Raw genomic sequence first — 18480 nt, 5'->3', positions numbered from 1 at the left:
TAACTATAAATGTTGACTTTTAATTATATTGTACCTGCTATGATTAGAAGCATATATTAGAACATTCAGATTGCATCAAATGTGTTTACCACGGAGTCGTTGGCAAACACTGGAGCTGTCTCACGGTTAGCGGTTGGTCACCGTGCTAAAAGGACTACCTACCATAGAATAACGAGTACTAGTACTACTACTGTACTTATTATTCTATGCTTCCTACACCTACCAGTCGGAATAGCGTAAGAAGCAGTCGTATGACCTATACAAAGTAGTAGGAACAGTTGATACGTCACTCGGGAAAACTCCTATCGAACACCACAATTGGGTAATCATAAGGCATTACCTACCTCAAATACAAGTCTGTGGGCATTACCATGGTCTCTTTAAAGGAAGTATGGGTACACAGCATAGATAGAAAAATTATAAAACCGCCCGTTCATGGCCAAACAAGATGTGAGCAGTGCATGCAACAATCCGTACAGTACCCGCGGTGTCAGGATTATTTTTATGAAGATGTAGCTGATGATTTATACATAACAAACAAGCCTGTAAGCGTTGCAGTGGTTGTAGTGAAAAACATAAAATTCAAACTTAACACAACAACGCCATCTATTGTACAGTTGCATGGAGTAACTGTTTTTATTCCGAGCTTTCATAATATTGTTCTGTGAACAACGCGCTACCACGACTTTTTTGACATATGAATTTGCCCGTGAGCGCGTCAATTTGCCTTGTCAAATCAAAGTTTTCGAATAAAAGTTAACTTTTTCGCTGTTTTCTTTATAACAAGTGAAGTGGTGAAAGTGCAAGTAATCCTATGAGAAAAACATTACAATAAAAACTAACGAACTGGCAGTGTAATGGGAAAATCCACGGAAGTTGATGGAGACAATAATCCAACTTCGTCGGAATCAGACCCTGCCAAGTTATTGGAGGCTGCACTGTTGCAGATGGATGGCATTATAGCCGGTAAGCAAACAAACGGGCATTATCTGTTGTAATCAAACATGTGGTGTGTACGGAACGCGATCGCTCTGCAACATACTGCTTTTGCTTCAGTTCAATGATTATTTGGGTCTTCACTTCCTCTTTCTACTGCTAGCATTCAATTAAATTGTTGATTGTTTAATCTTATTAGAGGGTCCTCTCATAGACACTATCACTTTTTGAATGTGAATAATATGGAGTAACACCTGTTGACTCTGATGAAAGCAGAATTACATACATACATACATCCATCCTGACGTCCCTCAGCAGGGACAATTACCAGAAAGCAGAAATAATAACCACAAATCTATGTAATTATTATGATATACACATTTATCTCTCTTTCATATTACTGGTTCCAAACGCAAATGTAAAGGTTTTTTTAAAATTGGAGGTAATAGGTGAGGCTGATAGATAGTTACCAAATTGTTGTGATCCAATAATATCATTTTTAACGAGATAAGGAAAGACTCAACTGTTGTACTAAAGGTAGTTAGTCATAAGTACCCAAGCTAGCCCCCTTTTTGGTATGAATGTGGTGCAATCAACTTTCTGGGTGATAGAGAAGATAATTTTAATAACATATCTTTTCACAAAAATGTTATCCATATAATAATAAATTGTGCCTTATCCTGAACTGCAGTATTTTTTGCAGCTGCTGGAATGTCAAGGTATCTTTTATCTAGGTAAGGAATATTCTAAAGCATCCACTTCGGAAAGTCATTGTGCATTTCTCCTTTGTAGAAATGGATTTGACTGTGATAGTAATAGCAGACTGGTTTCCCAAGTTGCTGATTTTGTAAATTCGGCAATTGGCGTGAGGAGTTGCCTGTATTATATTATTTAAGGTTAACTGGAAATCACTATACTGCAAGCACATTGGCTTGCTGTACTGATCTGTAACGTTTTGTCATAATCTATGTTACACCATAAAACGGCAGAGTAATTGGTGAACATACATAACATATAAAAAAAAAGATCCCAACGAATTGAGAACCTCCTATTTTTTTTAAGTCTTTTAAAAAGACACTCACAAGCAATGAAAAGTTCCACTTACAAAATGCCTACACAATGTGGTCTGAATTTTTTAAAACAATTTTAAAAATTATTATAAAGATTATAAAATTAAGCTACCCTTTTCAGTTGAGTGGAAATTTTATGTGCTATTGTCACTGGAATGTTTTCATTGCTTGTGAGTGTATTATAGGTCTGTTCTATTAGCAATAGCCTTAAAAGCAAAAACAGTGCAATGCTTATTGGTCTGTTAATATTTGGATGATTCTACATGTTCAGCCACCCTAATTTCCCAGTAGAACATTTGATAACGACAATACTGAATATACTACTGATGAAGTATCTAAAAAAGGTCAACATAAAATAAAAAAAATACACTTTTGATACAAAATATGTTGTTGAAATTCAACGAACATACTACATGTCTTTTAAGGGTATGGACTGCCTGGGAATCAAGCCCAGGATCTACATCAGTGTATCTTTCATACATTAAAACATTGTAATACATAGAAATAACATCTGCACAATAAGAAAAAAATATGCTCAGCATGGTTTTCTTAAAGGGCGATCCACTGTGTCCAATTTAATTATATTAAATGATTTTGTTACTGAAGAGATGGACAATAATAATCAGGTCGCTACAATCTACACTGATTATAGTAAGGCCTTCGATCGTATAGACCACAATTTGCTTCTAAAAAAGCTTAAACTTATTGGAGTAAGTGGAGATTTACTGAAATGGTTTGGCTCGTATCTGAATAATCGAAACCAAGCTGTAGTGCTCAACGGGTTTACCTCCTCTTGGAGAAGCGTTCCATCAGGCGTCCCTCAAGCATCCCTTTTAGGGCCTCTACTTTTTATCATTTTCATCAACGACATTGACATCTGCTTTAAATATTCGAATTATTTGTTATTCGCTGATGATATGAAAATATTTAGAAAGGTCAACAACTCCTTAGATGAAATGCTTCTACAGGAGGATCTTCAGAGACTCGGCCATTACTGCTCAGCTAACGGCCTTGACCTTAATGTTGACAAGTGCTATTTTATAGTATTTAGTCGGAAACGCAAGAAATACATGTGCACTTTCAAAATTAATGATCAGGTTCTTCAACAAGTATATAGCACTAAAGATCTAGGTGTCACTCATGACTCAAAACTTCTGTTTGACTCGCATATTGACAACATTGTAGGTAAAGCATGTAGGGCTATGGGTTTTATTATGCGCGTCTCAAAGCCATTTAAGTCAATGAAAACCTTAAAAATCCTTTACTGTTCCTATGTCCGTAGTCATCTAGAATATGCGAGTCAAATTTGGAATCCGAGGTATGGGGTTTATATAGATAGATTGGAGAGAATACAGAAAAAGTTTACCCGTTTTCTAGGTTTCAAGTTTAAATTGCCTAAAACGAGCTATCTCGAAAGATGCATAAAGTGTCACCTTATACCCCTCGAAACTCGCAGAGAAATTGCTGATGTCTTGTTCTTGGCCAAAATATTGAAGGGATTTATTGATTGCCCGGCATTGCTGTCTAAGATAGGTCTAAGAGTCCCCTCGCGTCAAACTCGTTTGAAACCATTATTACATGTACCCAACTCTAGCAGTAATTACAGACAAAATTCCTACCTTATTAGAGCCTGTAGATCTTTCAACAAACGGTTCACGGGGTCCGAGGTGGATGTGTTCTGCAGCAGCTTGCCCATCTTGCGTCAGCAGCTCATAGATGTATGCTCAAGTGCACAAGGCGGTACGTAGCGTAAGTTCTTCTTTGTTTTTTTTTTTCTGTATGTGTTTTTTTTTTCATGTGGTTCATGATTTTCAATTGTTCAGGATTAAGTATGTGATTCTCGTTATTTTTACTGTAGTAGGTTTGCACGTAGCCAATGTGTAATTGACTAATTTTTATAATAATGTAACTAATAGACCTTTATGTTTCCGTTGTGTCTGTAGGTAGGCATATATCCTATAAGTATACTTAACCTTATCTTCTTGTTAAATCCTACCTCCAGTCACTATATCTTTTTTTTTATTATATGCGGGGACCTATTAATGGCATCAAGTAATTATTAAGTTGTGTTGTATTGTTTTTAGTAAATGCTGTTGGTTCTCCATGAAAATGTTAAAATAAATAAATAAATAAATAAAATAAAAAAAATATCAAATCAGTCTGTACTGTACATAATAAAAAAGTTCCCGAGTTCCAAAGAAACAAATACTAACATAAAGTAGGAAAGTACAATAAATCGTTTGGGCATTGGGGGTCTCAGATGGAGAGGGGGGAGCAAACTGTTGAACACGAGGGTGGCGGCGCCAGTCGGTCGGCGACGCTCCCACTGAGTGGACGTCTCGTGACGCGGTCGCGGCGCGCATGCGGAAACCCGCCAAATTTTGGGAATTCAATTTATTACCTAGGTACTTTGTCGTGTGTACTTTTCAATGAACAATTAATTTTTCGTTAATTTCAATTGAATTTTATTTTGGACGATTATTAAGTAGGATTGCAATCACAATTTTTTTTATGGTACCTACATAATTATAATAAAATAAATTTCATCTCAATTTAGTATTCTCAAAAGTATTCTATCGGAATGCAATCTCTGCTAGGCGGCAGCAGAATGAAAAAAAATGACGCGCATTTTATGCGGGTTTCCCTCATTCTTTAACTGTTTTCTTGGTCCTCATTTGTATTCCATTCCCATCTTAAGTATAATTTATAAAAGACGCATTTAACTATTTTCCTTTGGAAAAGATTTAAGTACGTAATGGTCGGTTGCATTATTGCAGTAGTTATATCAGCCCCCAAGCCTTATTATATATTGATGTATAGTTGGCTGGCATTTTTAAATTTACTGGCTTATTATGAAAAAAGTTTTGAATATTGCAGCAGTTTGTAGTATACAATACAGTATACCTAGGTATTATTTATTTATCTAGGATTAAGTTTATCAAGACTGGATTTCCTACTAGACAAAGTCTAAGCACGCATTCAACAGGGGAACCCGGGGTAAGATGGGGTCGCGGGGTAAGACGGGACCCCCAACATATATGCAAAACTATACATCTTAGGAATCTGAGTAATGAGCCAATAGAAAGGCTTAAATGATTGACCTTTAGTGCGCCAGTGACAGCAGGTGTGAGCGCATGCGTTTTTTGTGTAAGCTTAATTGTTTGTTTTTGCGTAGTGTCCATGTTATTTTTGACCGGTAGAAACAACGTCACAACACAGTAAGTAAAACAGTGGCATTTTTGGTAATTGTGTCTTTTTATTTAAGGTTTGTTACGCTTTGTTTAAATATGTGCAAAATCACTTTAACATTGAAAATATTTTTTTTATGAATTATTTTTATAAAAAATATAACGTGGGGCAAGACGGGGTATTTTTGGAGGGGCAAGATAGGGTACGGATCTAGCTTGGTAAAGTTTTTTTTTCTCCAACCCGATATTTGACATTGTAGAAGGGCTCTAAAAGGGCTACAGGGAAGTAGGCTAAAAAGACAAAGCAGATACTGCCTACGAAGAAGAATAACAACGAAGATGACTGTGTCTACCTCTACTTGAGGATATCAATAGTCCTACTTTAAATCTAAGGAAAAGTGGGTCGGATTTCAAAGGTGCAGGCGTTGGGCTCACACTGCAGGTGCTGGTGTTGACGATAAAATCACAGAAGAAGTGTTGTTTGTCTGTTTTGTGCCCCAAATAGAATACTTACCCCATCTTACCCCGTACATGGGGCAAGATGGTTTATTTCCCATTTTTTACATTTCTTAAAATAAGTCAATTGTAATGATAACTTTTTTGGCAAAAGTTATGCCAAAGTGTTCGTCATTAAGTTCCTAATGAGCCATAAAGAATTGATAACGTTGTGGTTATAAATACCTGTTGTTTTTTTAATTTTCCCTTAGCGACCCCGTCTTACCCCGGGTTCCCCTATTACGCTTAGTATTCGTATCAGCTTCACCCCATTCCACCCAGTATGTGACACCCAGTGAGGTAAAAACCGACTTCACTCCCTGGCCTGTCGCCGTCTGTCCCGCGAAGTCCCGACCCCAACCTATTGTGTTCAACAACAATAGATGTAGCATCAGAAATATTCCCTCTTATTCTCATTTTATCTGCAAATAATATTTTGTATTTCAAAAGATATTCATTTTTATATTTTGAGATGATATAAGATCCTTCAGAGTTTGTTCTTTACTCCATGAGTAAGATTAATTTCACATTTTCAATGTAGATAGATTCTCGTCTGTAGTCCCTGATGTCGAAGTGTAGTCAAATATGAACCGAAAAATTGTGTTTTGAACGTCACGTCGCAAGTTAGCCAATCAGTGCAGTGATCAGTAATCGTACAGTGCAAGAGCCATGTTGTGATTGGACGATGCCTGGCTGCTGGCACTTGCCGGAGCACGTGACTCGCTGGTGGCTACTGGACGTGTGCAGCGATCGACTCTTCAGAAATGCCGACACTGAGACTCAGCTGCCGCATCGTACGTTTTTTACCTACCCTAGTTGAAGTTAAAAATAATCGTTTAAGTTAAAAATAATCGAGCCACCCTTGGATTATGCAGGAAAAAAACACTCGCAATCACAATTTTTCTAACACTTACATCTCATACATAACATCAGCCACCCACACTAGTAGTCATAAAAGGTGACGAAGAGTGCAACAGACCCTTTAAGGACCTCCAACTCATCCACATGAAAGAGGCTGATGATAACCTATAATATTTTAACTACTATTTCCATGTCTTGCTTGTTTTAGACCGAAACATACATGTTCCAATTTCCAATTGCTTGTTCACGAACTACTTAACCTAAATTAAGTATATCAAAAAGACTTCCTCTTATCGTACCTGGCTCGAAGGTTCCCATAATGCTGGCTACTCTTTGAGCCAGATACGATCCCGAGCGTCGGTCTTCGCTCTCTGAGGCGTCGGCTGAGGCTCGAATAAAACTGTTTTGCCTCAAAGCATGTTTGTTAATTGCTGGTTGATTGTGTAGATGAAGATGATTATTTACTCCAGTAATATGTCTGGTAATTTATTACTTACTATGGACATAGTTACTAGTGAACAACCTTTACCCAGAAGTGGGACACAAAATAGTCACACAGATAGAGGAATATGATATTTTTTTAAACAAAAACCTCTATTTATTGCTACTTTAAAAAACTTTCGCATTTATTATAGTTGTAGTACCTCGCATCGGTGATATAGCCTTTATCAAATAAGGTTTAAATACATGTTCAATTGTTCATCACATTTCCAATTAACTATTGCTCCTCTATGGCTTCCAGTAAATCTTATATTGGTCATTGATTTAATTAATTTGACGTGCAACCGTGCAAAGGAATTTGTACCCATCTCTATACCTATCTAGTATACACAGCTGGATAGTGAAATTATAACGAGGCGAGAGCAAAAATAGGACTTTTCCATCCTTCGCTCGGGGCTGACTCATTGTTCATCGCGGATGCAATTCAGCCCTCCCTCCGTGCAATTTGCGCGAGTAGAGCAATTTTGTAACTCCACTTTGAATTCCACAGTGAAGGGCTTATCTGAAAAATCACTCACTACTTATCCTCTCCATGATCCAGACGCCACTGCTTCCACAGAGCTGAATCGCGCAATCAACCATACGAGCTCAATTAGATCGCATTTCCAAGGCTTTCAATATCCTCTTACTTCCGTAATAGACACTACATGTTGCGCAAAATCATTAACTGCAGCTCGAAACATAATGCAACGTGACAGTATTGGCATAAGTTTCCGTTGATATGGACGCTAGTGAGCTGGCCTAAATATTGTTTCTCGAAAAGAGGTTAAAAAAGCGGGCATCTAATTTTACTTAGTGCCTCTATATGGAAGTGTTCACGATCTCTAAAAGCCGGAGTATTACCTAACGCGCGGTCATAGCAAGGGCCTGTCATGGAGTGTACGCCGCCTCGACCGACGCGGCCGGCCGGCCCGGGCGACCGGGTGGCGGCGCACGCTACATGATGGCCAACTTATACATCGTGTCATCAACAAACTAGTCAAGAACCGTGGCCGACTTACTGAACAGATACAACTGCGAGCAGCGATCCAATGCGCAGTAAGTGCAACACACGATAAGAGGACAAACACTTCCACTAGAATTTAAACGCGTCCCGTATATATACGGAGCCGGCGAAAATACAAGCCAGCGCGATCTACGTTTTCTTCGGAAATCAACGGTCCACTGCTGAATCTCTTTCAGTTACCGAATAGTTAGTGTGTACACTCTACGACTATTTCGGAATCCTAATGTTTCATTAAAATTATTGCCCAAAAAATATGTGCAGTTTCACGGAAATTAAGAGTTTGTGTTGCGTAATACGTAACAAAAAACATATTTGACGTGCGGCGCCATCTACAGTTCAGTTTGGGCTCTATATTAGTGCTGACTCAGACCGACACCGGCGTGGGCGAGGCGCAAAAGCAAGCGATAAAGACCCTTCCTTACATACTGTTCATAGCAGCTTCTATTAGGAAAATTTCAATTTTGATACGTCCATTACTGTCCAAAACTTTGTATTTCTGCATCTTGTAGCCTTTACCACTATCATTGATGATAGCAGTAAGGTCATTGTGTGTAAACTACGTCTTCTTTTGGCTTCTTAACAGCGGCGGCAAAGTTTAACACCGACTGTTCATGAATAAGACCTAATTTTAAATAGTTAGTATTATACTTGTGGTCATAAAGTTATATCTTTCCGTGGAGTTAATTAGCTTTCAAAGGAGATGCCTGGAAATTAAATTGTCTATTTTCTAAAGATACAAATGGAAACATGAAATTTCGCAATAGAGATAAAGCGTTGTATTGTGCAGCCGTAGCCCGCAGCTCTTGACTCAATCCATTATCTTTACGGAATTAGTTAAATTTTCATGAATTGAGTTTCGTTTCGTCTGCAGCTTTCTACTTTTGTTATAAAGTTTAAAATTTAATACTGAAACGTTCGCTTGTACTGTGGCAGCAGCTAAGTGCTATTAGAAATGAATTTTATCAAATCTGACTACTATTTTGTCATATCTGTGAGTTTATTTTAGTTTGGCAAAGTACCTACGTGAACAGTTTTAATATACTTACATAAAAAATATAATTGTATCAGTTCACTTCAATGTTTTTACCTGGTAATGTACAAATTCTTACACGTTGTTGTTTGTTACTAATTTTTAACTTACAGCTAACCTTGAAAAATTCAACAGTTTTCTCGCATTATCTCCACCGATAAGGTTAAAGATATGACATCATATTATCTTCTAGTAGTACTACAGGAAAGAGGCTATTCTAGGTTGTAGATATAAAAATATAAATATGCAAAGAAAGAAGACCTATATTATAAGGTTTTAGCTCATACATACGTTCATTCATCATGTCACGAGCCATCACGTCCCCACTGCTGAGGCACGGGTCTTCTTCCAATGAAGGAAGGGTTTTACATACGTACGCACGTTTATATGAAATTTTAGTTCTCAAAGGTACACAAGTGTATAATAAGTGCACAGCAATGCATATGACTGTAGTTGGTATTTTTTGTTAGCAGTCAATAATCCTCCTTCGTTCCCGCAGAGGCGGGCGGGCCGGTGGGCGGCCCCACAGGCAGCACGGGGCGGGCGGCGCGCGCGCGGGCACTCGAGCTGGCACAGCAGCTGGGCAGCTCGCTCCAGCACGCCGTGCCTCCCCCCCCGCGCCCCGACTTCACCACCGCCAGCGCCATCCTGCGGTGGCTGCAGCAGAACAATAATATGCCTGCTTTGGTAAGTACTTAACTCATAAGGGCTAGATTGTACTTACTTACCCAAAGAGAAAGCTTACCGCCTTGCGACCTATCTGCGGAGGCCCTGAAATTAATACGCATGTCCTATGTCAGATAGACGTGCGAGCAAGTCCGCGTACTTATGGCTCGCCGACCTTTTGTCATCTTTCAGCCCCAGTTTCACCATACTCTGTTAGATCATAAAAAGGGTTTAGTTGTTGACTTTTGACACATCTGTAATTATGTAAATTAATATGGAGATGACGTATAACTAGATGACATTACAATGTAACAGAGGTGTTAATGATCTAACAGACTACCTATGGTGAAACTAGGCATAATTGCTTACTTCACAAACAAAAAAGTTCGTCGAGCTTTATGTACGCGTACTTACTCGTGCGTCTATCTGGCCCTATAGGACTTGCGTATTAGTTTTAGGGCCACCGCAGAGTTAGCTTTCTCCGTGTGGGTAGGTACAGTTGATTAATTCATTGTCCATATACCTATTGTCCTATTTGTCACCATCGGCATCGCATGGTGTAGGTATTGTTATTAATATTATACTTACATAAAAATTTAACGCAAGAGGACGTAAAACTGAACCTGTATTTTGATATTTTCTGCGTATTTTGAAACTATACAAATCATATAAGTTATGAGTTAAGAACTAGCACAGTGTAATAATCTGACGTTATGATGAGAAATGCGATGTTATTAATTAATTACGTAGGATGTGCTGTAACATACTGTGTTGACTAATGGATATAATCCCTTTATACTAACAACTTTGTCATGGAATGTTATCGCAACGCAACTAACTACCGAGTTACCGGTGGAAGGATTAAATTAGTAATTATAGTTATCTCGGGGCTCGTACCAAATGCATATTGTGTGTAAATAGTAAATTGCATTAGTGACTTCAGGCCATTCAAAGTGTACAGCCATGCCAATACCTACTTACATATAATATGTGTATGCTATATAACATAGCCTGTATTAGCGAATCATAGTAAAACAGTACATCCTATTTCGCGTTTCATAAAACACTCGTTGATTTGTAGAAGCACTAGCTGAAAGCTATAAAACGAGTGCGAACAAATCCCAATATTGTTCCAGTTGAAACAAAATACTGCACTGGAATCCGGGTCAGTGAAACGAATACGAAATTCGAAAAGCAAAGTTGAATAACTTGAATGCCGCGCTTAATTCATTCGTCGAGGGAACCCTTTGAAACGAAAAAGATTTTCGGATCTAAGGGATGATAAAAAAAAAGTTGGCTACGTTCTGCGATGTTCGCGGATTTAGTTGGATTATGCTGGTTGTCGCGCCCGCCGCGCCGCCGCCGCCGCTCTGCCGCCGCCGCACGAGCGCGGTAATCTCGGGAATCCCCTCAGAATGGGAATGCCAGTCCCTGATACGCCTCCACGCCTGTAAACCTCGTGCTTTATGTATGTGCCATCAAATTGTTGTTGTTGGAAACTGCGCATAACACAAACGTACGCTGCGACCGCTCTTTCGTTCAAGCGACGCTGAGAATATATAGGACACTGAACCGAGTTGTAAGGATACCCTATTTTCTTTTTTTCACAACGCGGCACTAAACGGTCCGTAGGTACGGCCGTCAGTTCTTAGCTGCTGTAGCACTAAACAAGTAAGTATGTATAGACGTAACCCAGTTAAAAGCCTGCCTGAAAGAGGCATTAAAGTTGCGTACGGAAGTGAACTAATAGCACTCAAGTGGTTCCTTTGCCCGCTGACGTAAATTCATTCGCATTACAGTTCACGCTTTACTTGCCTCCCGCTCTCGGTGTTTTAATTAAATATTATTCAAATACGCTACGGCGAAGCATAAGCAAACTTTGAATCTTCTCAAGCATCAATATGCTTGAAGATCGTTGTTTTAAACAATCATACGGTTTTCGGGTTAAAGATTCATTTTTCATGAAATTGTATATTTTAATCTTAGCCATGATTAACATAGCATAATTCTGATGCTGTAGCGATATACATTTAACGATTATTTAACATCCCCTTTCCTTGCTTTTAAACTAGGTCTCTGCCAGCCTAGTTGTCAGGGCTCCTAACGAAATGTGGAATTGCTTCCACGCCGTCACCCAGTATGAATATTCAAAGGATCAGGAGGTTTACTCTATACTGACGAAAAACTAAGGAACGAGAGCTGTCGTGCTTATAGAGTCGTGGCTCGTTCAGCAGGGCTCCGAAACCTCGTTTTTCGTCAAATAGAGTGACCCCCAGTACCGTTTCCACCGAGTGAACGCGACCTGTTGTAGGACCCACCCGACAAATTGATCACTAATATATTACCTTTCAATAATTGTTATTCCTATGAAGCTTGTAGGTACGCAAAATTCATACGCGCTCTCGCTTAATAACCTGTCGCTATGAGGACTTGCTGATATTGTGCCGGCATCAAAAAATGTTGTGTGTGTCTGGTAGATAAGGGGAGGTGACTATAGTTGCGTGCATTTAGCGTTGGAGCGTGTTGTAACGTAATAAGCTTTACAATTCAAATGTTCGGTCCTTTGGCGCTTTGCCTAACTAACCGAATGTAGAGTGGAGTGTAATGAACCCCAGAAATTACACGGTTTAAGTTAAGCCGTGCGCAAACAAAAGTCTCTTTCAAAATATTTTGTAACATGTCCAGTTTTTCGGACTCATGAAAACGTTAACGTCCCGCATAAAACCTCGCTAAACGCCCGCAGGACTTGTTTAAATATGTGTGTGGCCCAGTAGGCTACCAGGTGACATAGTCGCGCTGAATGCGATGTTTGTTGACCAGCATTGAGCGCAAACTGCTGAATAGCTCGTGAAGTACTCGGGTATTCATCGACACATACATAGTGCATGGGGGATACGCCAGGATTCCGCGCAGGTGAATACCCTCCCCGTTTACATGGCACTACTTTCAGTCGAGTGGAAAAAGGGCTCAGTGTGTGTATTGAAAACATGTATCGGATAATGTGTTATATTATAACGTATTGCTAGTTCTATTAGACCATCCATATACCTACATTGTTTATTTATTTAATCCTTTATTGCACAAATACTCGTATAAAAACAAGTGTATAAAGGGTGGACTTAATGCTACAAGCATTTTCTACCAGTCAACCCACAGATTATGATACATTACGATACGACCTTTAACAATGGTCTATAATTTTAGTGGCCCTAATTATAGTATGTTTGTAAATTGCAACCCTTACTGAGTTTAACTAGTGCGATTTACGGTCATGTTCATGTTCCGTGAAGGGTTTGTAAATTTTAACGAGGTCCGCTTGCGGGGTACTTCAAAGTAAGGGTTGAATATTGTTCTGATCAAATACGACTATACTTCGTTGCAGAAACTGGAATACAATAGAAAGGATTAGGTAAAACGAGTTGCAAAAATATTTTTTGAGGACTTGCTCCGAGCTTTTTCGACATATCTACTCTAGGATTAATTACTGGTTCTACTGGTTGTCTCTGTATGATTTCATATTTTTTTTGCTGATTCACACACAGTTCAGTGCGAAGTGCGAGTGATTGGTAGGTGTTAGTCGTACATTACTGGGATTGTTATATCATATTTGCATAACTTTTGAGTCTATCTATACCTACCGCGCAATGCACTAAAGCATGTGATTCAGCTTAAGCTCCCCAGTGTTCAGGTGGGACCACGTTCCATTAACGCTAATTAGAAGTTCCCTGCGACCACACTCGCCCCGTCTCGCCCGTTGTGCGGCAACCCTATTCCGGTTAAGGACGCTCCACACTCTCGGCAAAACTGCACGAGACGCCGCGAATACGAGAGTGTAGTGTATTCGGCAGAGCTCGCCAGTAGTGAATAGTTTTGTTGAGACCAGAGACAAAACCTCTCGTAGAGAGTGTAGAGCTGGCTTTACTTCCAAGTCTTCAGTAGGTAGGCTTCTATACAAGCGTGCATGTGGGAGTTTAGTTATGTGCTTTATTGCTGTGTCTTGCGAATGCCGAACTTAAGTATTTCGTTGGGATTTCAATGAGTATACTATTGAAATCTGTGAACAATGAATAATTAATACTTACAATAAAACAAACAAATTTTAAAGTAAAAAAACTATTAAATAGGTGGCATTATTGCTACAAGCGATTTCTTTGGGAATAAGTAAGGACTTATTCCAAAATTGTAAATAAACATTACATTTATGTGCTTCATGACTGCAAATTTTATTCTGGAAACGATACGACCATTGCACGTTTCAGTCATAATTCGATTTCCGAAGTGCCTTAGTAAACTATACGAGCAATCAAGCGCCGACTAGCAATATGAGCGTCCAGACTTCTGAGGCGTTCTCGTAATGGAAATATCTAACTACTTATTTACTCCCAAATTGCATTTAAAAGGAGAAAATTAAATGGAAATTCTGTTGACCCCGCGCACTGTGACTGAATTTTAATTAAACATGGGCGCTGCTGGGAATATGAGCCGCCTGCCTATATTGAGAGGTAATTAATTCCGAACATTTATTGTAAGCTCCACGTTTTAGGGAAGTTAATTTTATTTTAGAAGTAATTTGTCTCTATCGCAATCCTATATATAAGTACATAGTAAAATAAAACTCGGTAGACATTTAGATTAACTTTATACTTACACTTAAGTTTCTTTCCATCATCTTCGCTCTTAGATAGACACGGACTGCTGATTAAACATCATATTTTAATACATTACTGGTACAAAGAGAATATCGTGGTTGTAGAGTTCCAATTAACATGCTCAGGGGAATGCGGGGCGGCGGTTTCACAGACCACAATCGGAATACTTTAACAAGACGCTGCGTTCGCATGATATTGGCTTCGGAGCCTCTGTAGCGAACTGATAGTATTCGGGGAATTTACCGTTGCACTGTCATGTATCTAGATTGTGCGGCCTGTTTGCCCCCATATAGGTACACCTAGAATAGTGTCTTATACCGTATACCCCTAAGACATAAGACCATGAACAATTCAGTCCCCTGATCGAGGGGTCTGTAAAATGCTTCACACATGTATGAAATAAGAACGCAAAAGATAAGTATCAAATTTAACAATATTCGTTTTTATTGTACTTAATAATAATTTTGATATAGGTATTATAATAACTCAAACCTTATAGAATCTCGATAACTAAGGTCGGTTCGGTACCACAATGCCTATGTCCGGAAATTATCATCAGCTGATGATATTGACATTTGCCTGGCCCCTTATCAATCGCCTGCCATGCGATTGTCATTTGATCAATACAGCGAGAGGCGTACAAAAGTGCTTATTACAGCTGGTAAGAAGGGTCATTATCGCGTGCCCTAGTTGCCATTGAGAGCGGGCGCGAATGTAGGCTCCGCTTCGGTTTCCGGAGCCGCCACCCACTTCCGGTGAAGAATGGTCGCGAAACGCCGCTCGCTCTTACATTCAAACTTGGAGTGACATTTCATTTCTTAGTTTCAAAGCAGATTTTAATTGGGTAGACTTACTTGCGTGGCCCACTTGCAGAAACATATTAAATGTAGATTTAGTGTTAAATCTCGATTTAGTGTCAAATTTTATATGGACTGACGTTTCTTAAATCAAGATTTGACACTAAATCTACATTTAATATGTTTCTGCAAGTGGCCCTTAATATACTATAAGTACAGGGTGGCCAGCTGGCCAGAGTGGACCAACGGTAAACTGGACATACAAGGGGTTGTTGGTTATGAATCCAAAACACCGATTAAGTATTTTATTTCTAGGCCTAGAAGTTTTGAGATGGACCGATTTTGTACATTCTTTGGATTTTCCACAGCTACATGAACAAAATTCATCATTTATTTTTAGGTTTATATACAAGAAGCATATCACAAGCTTGCAACTCCTTGCTCTACCTACACACATTGGCGCTTGTATTGCATTGTAAATATTGTAATGGAATTGAAAATTCACAAACAGGATTCTCCAGCTACTCAACTACTCAAGCTATGATGGAATGCTAGCTAGCAAAAGGTGCCTACGTAATCATAACTAGGTAGTACCTAGTAGGTACCATAACTATAGTTATGGTTAGGTACAAAAAGTTACGAGTCGGAAGACTATAAGTGTTGGTGATATATTAGGTATGAGTAGTAGAATACTACCCAAATTAACATAAAAATGTTCTGCGGTGAAATAAACAGCCTAGTTTTAAAGTTAACACTGTACTCTACACACTATGCAGTAAGTTTAATGCAGATTTTTATTCCCGAGGAGGGGTTTAATTTCGTAGGCTCGGGGCGGCGCGCCAGGCATACCTCTTTAGATATTACCTAGGAAAGGCTGCGTTCTATTGTTTTAATTTGTTTTTCAGTCTAACTTTCACTGAATTGTACCGCTGGTGTGTAAAAGTGTGTTTATAAGTAAGTCCTATTTCTTTACATGCCTTTTTACCTTGCATAAACCCATGATTACTGATATTATAAATACGAAAGTACGAGTATATTTTATTTTGTTGGACCTTTCGAGTCACGACAAGGAGATTCAGGCTGTAATTGGATTTTTTGTTGAGATATTTTGTAAGCTCGGTTTTATTCCGGATTTCCCACGGGAGAACATTTAAAGGCGAAGTAAAACTCTCCACTGAAAGTTGGTTGAATATAAATCGCATAAATTGAGATTCACACAAAAAAATTAAAATATTACCTATATCGGTTTTCCCCTTATAATGCGTTGAATGTTACCTTAGGTAAGGTGTAACAGAATAGGAACATGCCGCAGTGTGTACTCAATATTAATCAAAAGCTTTAAAGCTGCTATGAATTGTTTACGAACTATGTTCCGAGATGCCAATCCCACAGGACGCTTTGCAGTTTGCACCATAGATCTTTCATTAAACATATCAGCCTCAGGGGCATGCCACGATCCATTACTTTATCATTTTACGTCTTCTAAATTCGTGGTCGAGCGTCACTCCAAACTCACATTACATTATTATCCTGTCGAGTCAAGCCGCATGATAAAGTTATCTTCTGTATTCTCTATTATCTCTATTCCATTCAGGGCGTTTGTATAGTATTTTCAGTATTGTTGCCCTAGAACTCTGAAAGGATGGCCTTCAGTTAACGTTCTAATTCTCTCCCTTTGTCACCCTATTGATGGACAATCAGAGGCTGTTAGCTCGGTGAATGGTGTATTTCCTAGCAATTTCTGCTCGATACTCGATTCCTACGGGGTTGGAGCAAAGCGGGAAAGTGAGTTACAGAGGACCGATTTAAAAATCTATTGCGTATAGACAAGAGTTCGGGATTCGGGGCGATGTAGAGGAAAAAAGTAGGGTGAAATTGCTTTCATCACTGATGATTGCAAATGGAACACAATGAAAACGTTCCCTTTATGTGAGTCGTGGTAACAGGAGGGTTACTCTATACTGACGAAAAACTAATAAACGAGATAGAGTCGTGACTCGCGCAGCACCGCTCCGTAATTTAGTTTTTCGTCATAATATAGAGTGACCCCCCGCTCCGTTTAGCGGAATAACCGCACGGGTTATAACATCGATACAACGAGATGCTCTCGAAATAATCGTCCCGAGCGAGGCAATCGAAGGACTTTCAGGCGGAACAATACAGGATGTAGCGATGCTGATACATACACGGAAATGGATTGTGAATTGTTGTTGCATATCGTCGATTCTCCCAGTGATAATAAAATGATTTAAAATAAAATACAGTCCTTTTTTGCTTTTATTTATTATTTATTTTATTTAAAAATAGGAAAGTAGATCAGATATTTATGTACAGAGGATACAGTTACATGTTTTTCTAACTTCGGTATATTTTCTCAAGCGTTGTTTTCTAATCTGCCGATAGCTCATTTGTTTCCAGTCTGTGTCATTTAGCTCACAAGTACGAGAATAGGAACGCAGGCAGGCCCGGCTCCAAAGCACTTAAACCGTCTTGCAACAGTGCAATAGTCTGAAAAGTTATGCTGCAAACGCCGTTTTCATTAAGCTTTGAAGTGTGTGTTTGCTCTACAGTATTTCATATACGCAGAGCTTTGCTGCTGCAGAAACTTTTAGGTGATAAGCTTCAGGAAAAGAAATGAATTAAATTTGTTTGTTTGATGTTGATGATTTTTTCTTGACCTGGAAGGTCTTTCGCTATTAGATGACAAAGTCAGCGTGCTCAACGCTCAGTTAATAATTTCTCACGAATTATAGTTTAATCTCAAAAGAAATCGTGTGAAAGCTGATTGCATGCAATTATCAAACAACTTACACCATCCACGACGAAAGTCTAGAAGCGGGGGCACCTAATAAAAACGTGGCTAAACTCGCACGACAACTTTTACGAAGCAGCAAATTGGCAGGCTAAATAGGCAGGAAGCGGGAAGTTTTGGCATGTAGTCGGCCCTTTATCCCGCGGTGTCGTTGGCTGGGTGGCGCCCAGGGCGTGTTTACTGCTGGCGCTGCAGTCTCGCCGGATCGCAGCGCAAACTCGCTCCGGCTCATTTTAAATTCAGAACGGGGCACTCGCAACGAGCCGCTCATTAGGACCTTCTGGAAAACCGCTCGGTGAAAACGCGCCTTTGTTTTTGTTTATATTTCCACCAGCCTAGATATTTAATATGCGTTTTTTTGTTGTCTATCGTGTTGCACTCAGTTTTATTTGGATGCAGGTCTCTGTCTCGACGTTTTCGCGTCAGATTTACTTGTGTCCTTTCATAAATATATTTCAGTTTTGTTTTC

At 39.2% G+C, this 18480-nt stretch overlaps 1 protein-coding gene across 1 annotated transcript in view; it reads left to right on the top strand.

Annotated features, from left to right (window-relative positions):
- Positions 1-688: 688 nt before the first annotated feature.
- Positions 689-18480, top strand: part of LOC105398016 (liprin-beta-2) — a 44039-nt gene continuing 26247 nt past the window's right edge. The window contains exons 1-2 of the mRNA XM_048625166.1: positions 689-966; positions 9587-9774. Coding sequence (XP_048481123.1) covers positions 858-966; positions 9587-9774 — 297 coding nt within the window. The 5' untranslated portion in view covers positions 689-857. The remainder of the gene's footprint in view (positions 967-9586; positions 9775-18480) is intronic.

Source organism: Plutella xylostella, chromosome 13 (assembly GCF_932276165.1).
Source record: "Plutella xylostella chromosome 13, ilPluXylo3.1, whole genome shotgun sequence".
Classification (NCBI taxonomy): domain Eukaryota; kingdom Metazoa; phylum Arthropoda; class Insecta; order Lepidoptera; family Plutellidae; genus Plutella; species Plutella xylostella.
Note: the sequence above shows the minus strand (reverse complement) of the source record. Positions and strands in the feature narration are given on the sequence as shown.